General features: G+C 41.0%; 1 protein-coding gene across 1 annotated transcript; it reads left to right on the top strand.

Moving 5' to 3' along the window:
* The first annotated feature begins 845 nt into the window (after positions 1 to 845).
* pidd1 (p53-induced death domain protein 1) lies at positions 846 to 12,149 on the top strand. Its single transcript, XM_063896504.1, is given in 17 exon segments — positions 846 to 1,401; positions 1,645 to 1,911; positions 2,559 to 2,972; positions 3,069 to 3,221; positions 3,332 to 3,383; positions 3,493 to 3,694; positions 4,149 to 4,298; positions 4,389 to 4,562; positions 4,690 to 4,837; positions 5,304 to 5,439; positions 5,527 to 5,677; positions 6,685 to 6,808; positions 6,945 to 7,060; positions 7,965 to 8,072; positions 8,709 to 8,905; positions 11,170 to 11,294; positions 11,297 to 12,149. Coding segments are annotated over 17 exon segments (2,757 nt in total). The 5' UTR covers positions 846 to 1,268; the 3' UTR covers positions 11,404 to 12,149.
* The last annotated feature ends 40 nt before the right edge of the window (positions 12,150 to 12,189 follow it).

Below are 12,189 nucleotides of genomic sequence, written 5' to 3' on the forward strand. Positions count from 1 at the left end.
ATTATTGATAAGACATTCACTAATGTTTCTGCTACCAAATCTAAAAAATAATTTCAAAGAGACATATTTCTCTGTTATACAATGTAACATTTAATCATCATTAGCAAATAACGCATATTTTGTGTCCGGATTGTTAAATATAGTTACATTGATGTATCAGTATCTGTATACATTACGTAAATATATTTTAAAATCCAGACACAAAATGTATGTTCATTGAATTCCTTAAATTCCGTTTTTGTTTGAACAGTTTCTTACCTGTACATCATTTTTGTTTAATTTAATTATCCTGTGTGAAATCATACTGTCCTGTTTTTCGTTCTCAATGTGTTGCTGCTTTAACTCCTGAATTTCCCCACGGGGATTAATAAAGGTACCTTATTTGATCTTATATGCCAACAATATTACCAGCGCTGATGCTTTAAACATTTAAATTAAATATAATTAGAATAGTTTTCAGCGTGATTTTTGAGAAATTAGTGTATGTTTTAAATACAATTTATGAGCAAAGCCCACCACACTACCAAACCATGGATAGACTGTATCTAAGTACTGCAGCAGAGCAGACTAAACAGCGCCGCCTGCTGGCAGAGCAGGTCGCCAGCACACACGTTGACACCGTGAATGAAACAAGCGTCCCGCCCAGAATTGAAACTTTGGCGGTGCTAGCATCAAGGCGCTCGATTACATACACAACAACAGCCGGAGAGGCGGGGCTCCTCAACGTTAAGAACGATACAAATGGTTAGACTCCACTCGTCGCCCGTCGGGAAACGGTGTACAGTAAAACAAACAAACCACAGTGACTCACAGCTTTTACTTCAAAAACATTGTCGGATATAAGGAAGTAGTCAGAGAAAGTAGGCATAAGAAAACAATGAGGGATCGAGGGAGAAACAGATTAACGTTGAGGCAGGTATAACACAGCATTTAGTTAATAGCTTCGGATTCGTTTATGGGTAACATTAGAAAAGAAACATTAAGATCACTTAAGTCGAGGGCATCATATATGTACTTTTTACCTAAAATAGTGGCTAGCTAGTTGCTAACGTTGCTGTTGGTGTAACTCAACTTAGCAAACATGTCATATAAAATGTTCCTCGTCTTTTTTCATGGCAGTCATTTAGCTTTATCTGACTTTAAAGAAAGGAAGCAACAATGTAATGAGTAACGTTACAGAGACATCATGCAGGACAATCCTCGGATCAGTATTGGACTAACTTAGCAGGAAACTGTTAGCTAGATAGTTTTTTTTAACTGTGCCTTTAATGGAGAGAAGCAGCGAGGAAGAGGCCCCTACTGATGAAGAGGATGGAGACCAGACTGCCTGTTGGATTAGGAAACCAGGCAGGTCAGAGGATGGAGAGGTTGAAGTGACACCAGCCTGTAAGCCATTCACAGGTGGAGTACCAGACCCTTCTATGGACATGTTGTCTTTAAGGCTCTGTAAAGAACTCTTGCACCAGGATCCAGAGAAATCAGAGACTGGACCCACAAGTGGTGTGATGTCTGAGAGTCAGACAGAAGTAGTTGAGCACGAGAGGGATGCTCCTTCTGTGTCTCCCTCAAGCCTGCTGGAGACCTGTGGTCCCTTTTTATCAAGCCTCTCTTCCTCTTACTTCTCCTCAAAACATCCCCCTCTAGATCTCTCTTCATCCTCATCTTCCTCTTCCTCTGTGGTGTCTCTGACTCCACCCCTGCCTCCCTTCCAAGCGCTGTTGACTGACACAAGGCTGACCCTAGATGTGTACAAGGGAGGAGCGGCTATGCTTCCTTTGCTCTGGGGGTCTATCCCGGAGCAGCTGAGGGGCCTCCAGTACCTGAGACTGGGCTCTGAGGACAAACCAGCTCTGGATACTGCACTGGATGTCCTTCCCCATCTGACAGAGCTGCGATCATTGGCTGTTCGGGGTACTTTTCTGATTCAGTTCATGTGGTATCAGCTGCTTTTCAGCATTGATGGTTAAATTGCATAATTCAGCTTGTTTTGTTGTGTTTTTGCTTGTTAGATACACTGATACAGTGTTACAGGATATTTTAGACATTTTGAATTTGGCTGATAGGAGGTACTAATACTGTACATATCCAGTATATAAGAAGATGGCTCTCATCCCCCCCTCAGTCTTGAGAAGCCGGGTGAAATAACAGCATTGTAACAAACCCATATACAGATGTAGATGGCAGCAAAACACATTAAAGACACCTGAAGGAAAGGGCCACAAAAATGTTGAATATCAGTTCATTTGTACCCTTTTATTTAGAAAAGCTTCAACTCTTTACCTTGATTTTAGACAGGCCTAGGAATAACATACTCTTGTGTGTCTGTCCATTGCCATGCTTCCTGAGTGGTACTCCTCTCTGTTTCTCTAAACTAAAGGCCTGCTGACCACCATCTACTGTAGGTCATACATTGACTGTTAATAAGTACCTTATACTACATCACTTCAAGTTATCAAAACTACCCTTTCTGTACTCTTATAATGTGGGTGTTATTCTGTGTTTTTTATTTCCTCTTCACCAATCCTTCTCTTCTAATTACACTATTCTCTTATTTCAAGGACACTGTTTTTTTGACTCGCATGGTGACCCGCTGCCTGGCCTCCTCACCATCTTGCCAGCATCTGTTTCATCCCTCTCTCTTCTGGTGCACCTGGATCTCTCCTTCAACCAGCTCTCCTGTCTGCCATCCTGCCTTCTGATCCTGCCTGTGTTGTCCTCTTTGCTCCTCTGTAACAACCACCTCTCAGCTTTGCCTCCTGATATAGGCCAGCTATCCTCCCTCATCTACCTCTCCCTCCTGGGAAACGAGCTGGTCTCTCTTCCCCCGAGTCTGGGTCAGCTGCAAGCACTAGAGACACTAGATATTTCACATAACCTCCTTCAGCAGTTACCTGATGAAATTGGTTCTCTGGAGGGGCTTGTTAAGCTGGAATTGTCTCACAACAAGCTGAAGCAGCTGCCAGATAGCATGGGTAATAAAATGGAATTCTGATTTTATTTGATGTAAGTTGAATTCATGAATGCAGCAATAAAAAAATGTGTAAACATTGTCTTTCCTTGTCGCCCAGGCTCCCTTCATGCTCTCAGGGAGCTTGTCATCTACAGCAATGCAATCCGTCTGATCCCACATTGTCTTAACAAACTGCCTCTGCTGAAAATCGATGTGCGTGACAATCCTTTGGGACGACCCCTAACACCTCCCCCTCTCCCTCCTGCACCTGGTAAGCACAGAAAAGTGGCTTCTAATTGATTTGTGTTTCAAGTCTTTTGATTAATTAGATACAGCACTTCCATTTCCTGTCAGCATACATCAGTCTTCTCTTCTCTCCAGATCAAGCAGAACCAAAAATCCAAGAGTTGCACCTCGGATTTAATGAGCACAGGTACAGGGCCACTGAATATTTTTTCTCAATGTGTTTTATGTAAATGTGTCAATTAGGGCGTTTCTTCTTACATCAATAGTAATTATGTCATGCTCTTTTTGCTTCTTAGTTTCTGTGTTTCGTCTGCTGGGTCTCATGTGTTTCTCCCAGGGGGGGCTGAGCTCCTGTTCCCCCCGGGGTGCCTGGTGACAACCACAAAGCTGAAGTGGGTTGAGAAAAGGCCAGAAAGGAAGATGGTGAGGCTGGAGGAGCATGACATCTTGCTGAGTCGTCCACTGGAACTGAGTCCTCATGGAATTACGTTTCTAAAGGTATACAACTTAATCTGTTAAAGGGACACTCCACTGACTTTAAACATGAAGATCAGTTTATGGTCATTTTTGGTATTACTCTGACACAGGAACGTTTATACAGATGAAATGGTAACAGTTTACAGCCCTGAAAACAAGATTGAGGAATACATTGCGAAGTCATTAGGGCTATCCCATTTTGGGCTTGTAGACACAGCTATAACACAAAGTCTGCATTGAATACTGAAGCTGTTGAGGTTAAAAATGATGACCACCTAAAACCACTCAATTAATCTAGAAGTCTCTCAGAGTGTATTCAGTTTTATGATAGCATATTACATAATCGCTTGGTTACTTATTTGAATCTGTATTATCAAAACATGTTTTTCTTTTCTGTTTATTGTTCTAACTTGTCAGTCTGTGTTCCTTCCTGAACTTGCATTTCATAAATTCAACTTCAGTTCAACTCTTACAGCCTGTAGAGGTGTGTGTGCCATATCATCGGGCAAAAAGAAGGGAAGTGGTGGTGCAGAAGTTTGACGGAGAGTCATGGAGCATTCTTCCCACAGTCCTGCGAAGAGGAAGCGAAGGACATAGCAGCCACCCTGGTGGGCGACCGGCCAGGGTAATGTATAAAACTTAGCTTTTACAAAATGATTTTATTACAGTTTCCTTTGTTGTACAAATAGTAACATTAGTGCTGGTGTACCTGTAGCTGGCCTGCTGCTCAGTGAGCCAGTTCTCCTGGTTTATGGCAGTGTCCCGTCCAGTTAAGGACAGTTGCTCTGTTACACCAGCTGGAGCCCTGCTGGTATCCAGCGCTGACCCTGGAGTTAAGCTCCAGTTCCCTCCCGACTCCACCGTGCAGACGCGCGATATAACCCTACAGGTAACACTGCATTATATGGAAGTCTGTTTATTAATGTCCCACAGGGGCAATTTGGTGTGCAAACAGTACTCAACAGAATCAATACACATACAGTTGGCAAGGCTTTAGTTTGTCTCACTTTCTGCAGGTGTTGCAGGTGTCTGTGTCAGAGGTGCAGGCACTGTGTGGAGACCCTCAGGCCACAGTAAGCCCTCTCCTCTGCCTCTCACAGACTCCCAGCATACTGTTCCTGCAGCCTATCAAAGTTCAGATCCCTCTGCCACCTGGAGTCACAGGTACAATACGCCTTCATTCTGTTTAGCATGTTGAACAGCATGCACTTTAAACTTAAGGGAACATACCAATGATAATGTTATATCAATTACTGTGCTACCCCTATTAAATATACATCTTAAAGAATACCTGCATACCTCCACCTGTTTTTAAACAATAAAATAAAACATCTTTCCCAAACGCATGCATTTTCACTAAAACCCTAGCATTTCAAACACCACAGACTCTTACACCTAAGTAGCGCTTGTGCAAGGCTGTTACTGCAGAAGGGTTTTAAACAGTACGTTTTTAGTGAATATGAATGTGTTTTAAAGGGATGTTTGATATACATTAGTTTGCTCTAATCTATTAATTTCTAAATTTTATTCTACTTTCACAATTGAGGCATGTGAGAAAAACTAAGTATTCTTTAGGAACTATAGGTAACATGGGCTGAGTATTCCTTTAACATGTCTGGAGCTTCTGCAGGTCATACAGTCGATACCTCTTGTTTGCATCTGCTACACGGAGACCCCACTGCCCAAACCTGGACTGACATTACATCTGAAGTGTCTCTTGACGTCACACATATGTATGCAATTTTCTACATCACACATTTCTCCTGGTAAGTTTTTCTTGTGTATTTTCATCATTTATGCTTGATTAGAAATATTTACTATGTGTTAACACAGCTTTGTGTGCGCCACCACAGGTACTGGCTTTGGTACACCACTCAGCGCTGTGTTGGTGGCGTGGTCAGGAAGGTCTATCAGAAGCTGAAACAGTTTAAAGTCCAGTTCCTCGTCTTGCAGAGGAAGACTGATCCTTCTCAAGTTATGCTGCAGTGTTTACCTTCCAACAAGGTTTGTCTTTCTTCTCTCTGTGCTTTCACTGTGGTTTGATAGACCAACTCGCACCAAGCCTTCGGCACTGTGTGAGTCAAACATCTTTTATCATGGGTGTGAATTAGGTGTGTGATGATCAATCGATGTGAAACAAAATCTAAAGTGATCAACTATTCAATAAATCATTGCAAATTAAAAACATTGATACATAACATCATGTTCAATCTACGTCCTTTTAGTTGGTTTCTTTGAGTAGATAAATGTAATTTATTGTGTAAGACGAGCATATGATGTTGTCATATTTGTTAGGGAATATTTTGTGTAAGCTTGTAAATCTTTAGCTCATTTGCATCTCTTCTCTCTGTCCTCCTTTGAACTGGCTCTACAGCCTTGCAGGTGCTGTTATCTTCATTAAGGAGGGGCAGCGTGGGCTTTCGAAGCCTTGTTGTTCCCACTGTGGGTACAAGCTCATGCTGACCTAAGATTGGCTTTATTGTTTAGCGACAGCTAGCTCCAGTTTATCTGGCCCACTATGCTCCGGTAAACACCTTATTTGTGACCTAGATGACAGTTTAGGTTATACGTATTGTCCGAGCTTGTTTAGTCTGGCGTTTGAAGAATGTTGATTATCCATTTCGAACTAGTTAAAACCTCTTCCTATTGTCGAGATCTTCAGAATTGGTTAAGCAACCGCTTTGGCAACTCGTGTCTACAGTAAATGTCTTGTCAATTCTCCGGCCGTAACACCGAATAAACCCAACAGTGTTTTGCCATCAAGTTCCTGCTCTCCAGCGTCTCTCTGCTTCCTCTCCATTGCTTCAGAAGTTTCCACCACAATATTGATCACGGGCCCCTGAATTAAATAGAAATCATGTTATGGGTGTTTGACTTTAAGCAAATATCACATTATTGTCCAAAGGACTGATATGGTATTGTATTGTTATGAAACTTGATTTACACCCCTCTAAATATGCATAACATTAATGTGTAAATGTTAAGCACTCATTTTGATGCTTCCTGCCCAGGTGGACAGCAGAGTTCAGTCTCTGTCGGAGCAATATGACGGACCTCAGCCTTCGGACCTGTGTGACCTGCTGGAAGGAGAGCAGTTCTTCGCCGGCTTTGAGAAGGGCTTGGATATCAGCACAGGTCTGAAGTCCTCTTTGATGATCTATCTTAAATAAACATTTTTTCTCCCTTTCCGTCCAAGGTCTTATGATGTGTTGTTGTGTAATGATTGTGATAAAGTCGTCTTGATACAATGTTTTCCTGTTGTTTTCACCAGAGAGTCCAGACTGTGTGGCGGGTAGACTGCGTTTTGAGTTTTACTCCAGCATGAAGAATCTGAAGGAAGTGTACATCTGTCCGGCTCAGGGTCAGAAGGGGCCAGTGAGGGGACAAGTAAGACAGACATCATGTTCAACAGACAAGAAAGCTCTTTTGTGTTTGTTTATAAGAAACAATAATAACATTAACAGATTGTACACATCTCTCATGTTCAATAAAGTACATGATACACTTAAGCACTCTTTGAATAGGATTAATATTACATGGGAGTAAGGGATTCAAAAGGTCATTGTGATCCTCATTGTTAAAGGTGGCATTTTACTCACAGGGAAATTATATCATATGACCTGTAATATATATGGACATTGCATTACAAAGTTGTCATCAGTCAGATAATAGTCAGATAAGAAATTAGGAAAAAGATGCTTCATAACTTGCCTGAGAGCAATAGAAACATGTTGGTTTTCTTTAGCTTCAAATTGACCCAGCTATAGATTTCTATAAAGAAACAGCTGTCAGCTTTCCCAGCTTATTTTGGCGATACAAATTTCCATACTTTAAACAAATAAAGGCCCAAAAACTCATAAGAAAATATAATAATTCCTGTAGCTGACATGACCACTATCCATCTACAAGCCCTGGACCTCCTGATGGCTTTAAATTCTATTGTTATAATGGCACTTTACCCAAGTAGACCGATATCTTGTGTATTTGTCACAATCTTTTCACTTTTTTTTCACTTTTCTACAAAAGTCAAAGCAGTCAGAGCTGATTTAAAAGATGATAAAAAGGCAGCAGCTCCTCCTGCAGAAAAAACTCAGAGCTACACTTACAAGGATTTGCTCTGTACGAGATATCAATTACAGTAGGGAATTGCAGCTGTAATTATTGCTGTAGTGTTACCCCTAGGGAAATAAATCCAGTCTGAATGGAACGTCACCAGACAGTAGAAACCTCTGTACGCCGTAATACGATCAAAACCCACTATGTTTAAAAGATGTTTTGTATTTCCCTACAGGTGTCTTTTTATAGAGGGGAGATTCCCAGTAATCTACCAGAAGAAGTGGCGAGGAAGAGGAAAGGACCAGACAGCCAGTGGCTTTCGACTTTACCACTAAGACTTCCTGTTAGTTGACAGACAGTATTTTTTACGTATTTTATATCATAATGTAGATATTTCAATATTTCTGGAACGTATATGGTTTATTAACAACATTTTTCTACTGCCTTTTGTCTTAAAATATTGGATTTTAAATGAGTGATAATTAAAATGCACATATTGGTTAGATGTACATAATATTTGAAATGTTGCATCAATACACACTATTATTTAGAATCTTAACTAGATCTATTTATTTTAAATAAAGCAACTAAATATGGACGCTATTGTCAAAACCTGAAGGAAATGTTGCACAAATAAGTAAAAAATCCTTTATCATGGCTAAAATACGTATTTGGACCCAACAACTCTTCCTCTTGTGCAATGAGGGCCGGTGTTCAAATTAAACATCCTCAAGAAACATCACAACAACATCACAGTGTTCCTTATGAAACTCTATGTAGAAAAAAACCCATAAATGCAATTATTAATCATAAAGGCACTCGGATGCTTATAAGATTATAAACCAATTTTATGGAACCCCTTAAAAGTAAGCTGAACTGTCATTGTTGTATTGCTACTCCATTGCTTACCCTGTCCTAAAGGCACATTAGCTATTTTTTCTTCACTGCAAGTATTATTTCTTCTCTGTTTTTGTTGTAGGCTCTAAACTCAGAAAATAATTTCATCATGGAAGAGCACCAGTATCCTCCTCTGAACCTGGGTGACCCTGAGAGCGGCTACTTGACGGAGGCCAACCTGCTGTCCATCTCTCTTCAGATAGGACAGGACTGGCGTGGTATCGGTATCAATCTTGGCTTAAGCTACCAGGAATTGGACCGCATCCAGTTCAAGTACAGGTAGGAATTACAAACCGCATCAGCATCTTGTTTTACAATATATTAAATACTGAAATCTGTGTTTCCAAATTCAGTTCAGTTGTGTGTTCATTTTAGTGCAAAGCCTCTCATACACAACACTGTTTACATGTCACACTATGCATTCAGACACATTTGGTTTCTTAGGGAACTAGGAGAGCTGTAAATAAAGATGATGTTTCAACAATTCTTTTGAACTTTTAAAGGTTAAATGAAAGCAGCACTCAATGATTGAATCCCAACATTATTTCACCTTGTGCCGTTTCATCTAGATTTTTGTCTAGAAGAACCCACAAGAGAGATTGAGATAAAATTGTACATTTTCTCTTTAAACCATCTCCACATGAGTGAATGACATAAGCAGTGCGTGCACAGTCGTGTTAGCACAGCCAAAGCCACTGAGGGAACAGGACGGGATTGGAGAGATGTAATGTGAGTGAAGGAAAACTGCAGTGGAAGAGAAATGATAGAGAATTTTGATTGTTTTAATCTGCACTGTCAGCCATCACTAAGCCATCTGGGACGCTGCAGGAGATTACACACAGACTGGCGCTCATCTGTCCCGCCCACGACTCCTCATACTCAGAAAACCTCTTGTGACGCATCATGGAGATGAAGGAAAAATGCATTATGTAAAATCATACATTCATGTTGTGTATACGGTTTTCTATCTGCAGTTATTTTATCGAAATGTATTAACATGTCATTGGAATGAATTTGTTTTTGATGGAAGTTGCTAAAAAGCCTGTAGTTTATGGTTTATCTTTAAACTACATGAAGCATTTAATACCACATGTGAACGGGCTGTGTTAGTGCATATTAATATAAATTTCCCATCTAAGTACATTTTCTGTAGTATGTTTATCAAGTTACAATATCTTAAACTGTACGGCTCCTGGCCATAACTGCTATACAATACAGTGGGGCAAAAAAGAATTGAGTCAGCCACCAATTGTGCAAGTTCTCCCATTTAAAAAGATGAGAGAGGCCTGTAATTTTTATCATAGGTATACCTCAACTATGAGAGACAAAATGAGAAAAGAAAATCCAGAAAATCACATTGTCTGATTTTTAAAGAATTTATTTTCAAATTATTGTGGAAAATAAGTATTTGGTCAATAACAAAAGTTCATCTCAATCTTCACAAGGTTTTCACACACTGTTGCTGGTATTTTGGCCCATTCCTCCGTGCAGATCTCCTCTAAAGCAGTGATGTTTTGGGGCTGTTGCTGGGCAACACGGACTTTCAACTCCCTCCAAAGATTTTCTATGGGGTTGAGATCTGGAGACTGGCTAGGCCACTCCAGGACCTTGAAATGCTTCTTACGAAGCCACTCCTTCGTTGCCCTGGCGGTGTGTTTGGGATCATTGTCATGCTGAAAGACCCAGCCACGCTTCATCTTCAGTGCCCTTGCTGATGGAAGGAGGTTTTCACTCAAAATCTCACGATACATGGCCCCATTCATTCTTTCCTTTACACGGATCAGTCGTCCTGGTCCCTTTGCAGAAAAACAGCCCCAAAGCATGATGTTTCCACCCCCATGCTTCACAGTAGGTATGGTGTTCTTTGGATGCAACTCTGCATTCTTTCTCCTCCAAACACGACGAGTTGAGTTTTTACCAAAAAGTTCTATTTTGGTTTCACCTGACCATATGACATTCTCCCAATCCTCTTCTGGATCATCCAAATGCCCTCTAGCAAACTTCAGACGGGCCTGGACATGTACTGGCTTAAGCAGGGGGACACGTCTGGAACTGCAGGATTTAAGTCCCTGGCGGCGTAGTGTGTTACTGATGGTAGCCTCTGTTACTTTGGTCCCAGCTCTCTGCAGGTCATTCACTAGGTCCCCCCGTGTGGTTCTGGGATTTTTGCTCACCGTTCTTGTGATCATTTTGAATCCCACGGGGTGAGATCTTGCGTGGAGCCCCAGATCGAGGGAGATTAGCAGTGGTCTTGTATGTCTTCCATTTTCTAATAATTGCTCCCACAGTTGATTTCTTCACACCAAGCTGCTTACCTATTGCAGATTCAGTTTTCCCAGCCTGGTGCAGGTCTACAATTTTGTCTCTGGTCTCCTTTGACAGCTCTTGCATATCCATTCATACATTTAAAACAACCCTTAATAATTTTGCAGAACCACTCATATTTTAATAGAAAAATAGTTTTACATCAGTTATCTTTCAATGGTTGCTAGGCGACTGTATCTGATGCTAAATGGTTTGTGTGTGTTTGATCTCCTCACCAGGGACAACCTGGGAGCCATGGTGCTGGAGATGCTGTTCCACTGGGCCCGCGGACAGAGCAAAGCAGGACCGGGAGCAGCGTCCAGGCTGGTGGCCGCCATGATGGAGAGCGGCAGGACAGACCTGGCCGAGAGATTGAGGACATTGTCAGTATAGGAAGGAGAAAGTACTCAGAGTCACTGAGGAGAGTGGGCCTAGAGGGAGAGAGCTCCTCCCTCGCTGAAGCACAGCAGTAGATGCCCCCTCGCTGGGTGCAGATGGCTGACTTACACTTGAGTAACCTGTTTGTTTACAACGTGCCCCCTTCATCTCATCCTGCTGTCTAAACAACTGTCCTGGAGTTAAAAAATCTATCTTAACACAATCACGATAGCCAGTTAAGAGCTGGCGGCACCTTTAAAAGACCTGCAGAAGACAGAGGAAATGGATGGACTGCATTGAGATGATGACCCGAGGCTGGTTTTACCACTTTTATAAAACTGTCTTGGTATACAAGACAACGCTATTTATGATTTCTGCAAAGCGAATATAAAACTAATATGAAAAGAAAAAAGTATATTCATGGTAAGTCAAAGTTAAGAGATACTAAGTGACAATTCTTGAACTGACTTGCATCATAATTGTGATCATCATCATCATCATCATCATCATCATTTTGACTCAGTATCTCATAATTGTGACTTAGTATCTCAAAATGCTGCCTCATGAGTTTAAAAAGTAAGTCTGATTTTGGAACATGTTATTGTTATTTATTGGCAGGAAAGTCAACATTACCTGTCCAGGACAGAGTTAAGAGGCAGAGCAGACACTGGAAACCGGTTTTACTATGGAGGCCTGAATCACTTAGTGAAAATGCAAGAGGTGGCAATTCTTACGGTCATTACATCTCTTCCTTGTGTGCTTTTTGTCATCTAGAAACCAGATAGCTGTGGTACATATCAGTGAATTATCAGGAATTTATAATAAAACAAGTTTTGATGTATCTTTGAATTTTCATCTATAGTAAAATGTTATGTAAATAA

The sequence above is a fragment of the Eleginops maclovinus genome, chromosome 2 (assembly GCF_036324505.1).
Source record: "Eleginops maclovinus isolate JMC-PN-2008 ecotype Puerto Natales chromosome 2, JC_Emac_rtc_rv5, whole genome shotgun sequence".
NCBI classification, from domain to species: Eukaryota; Metazoa; Chordata; class Actinopteri; order Perciformes; family Eleginopidae; genus Eleginops; species Eleginops maclovinus.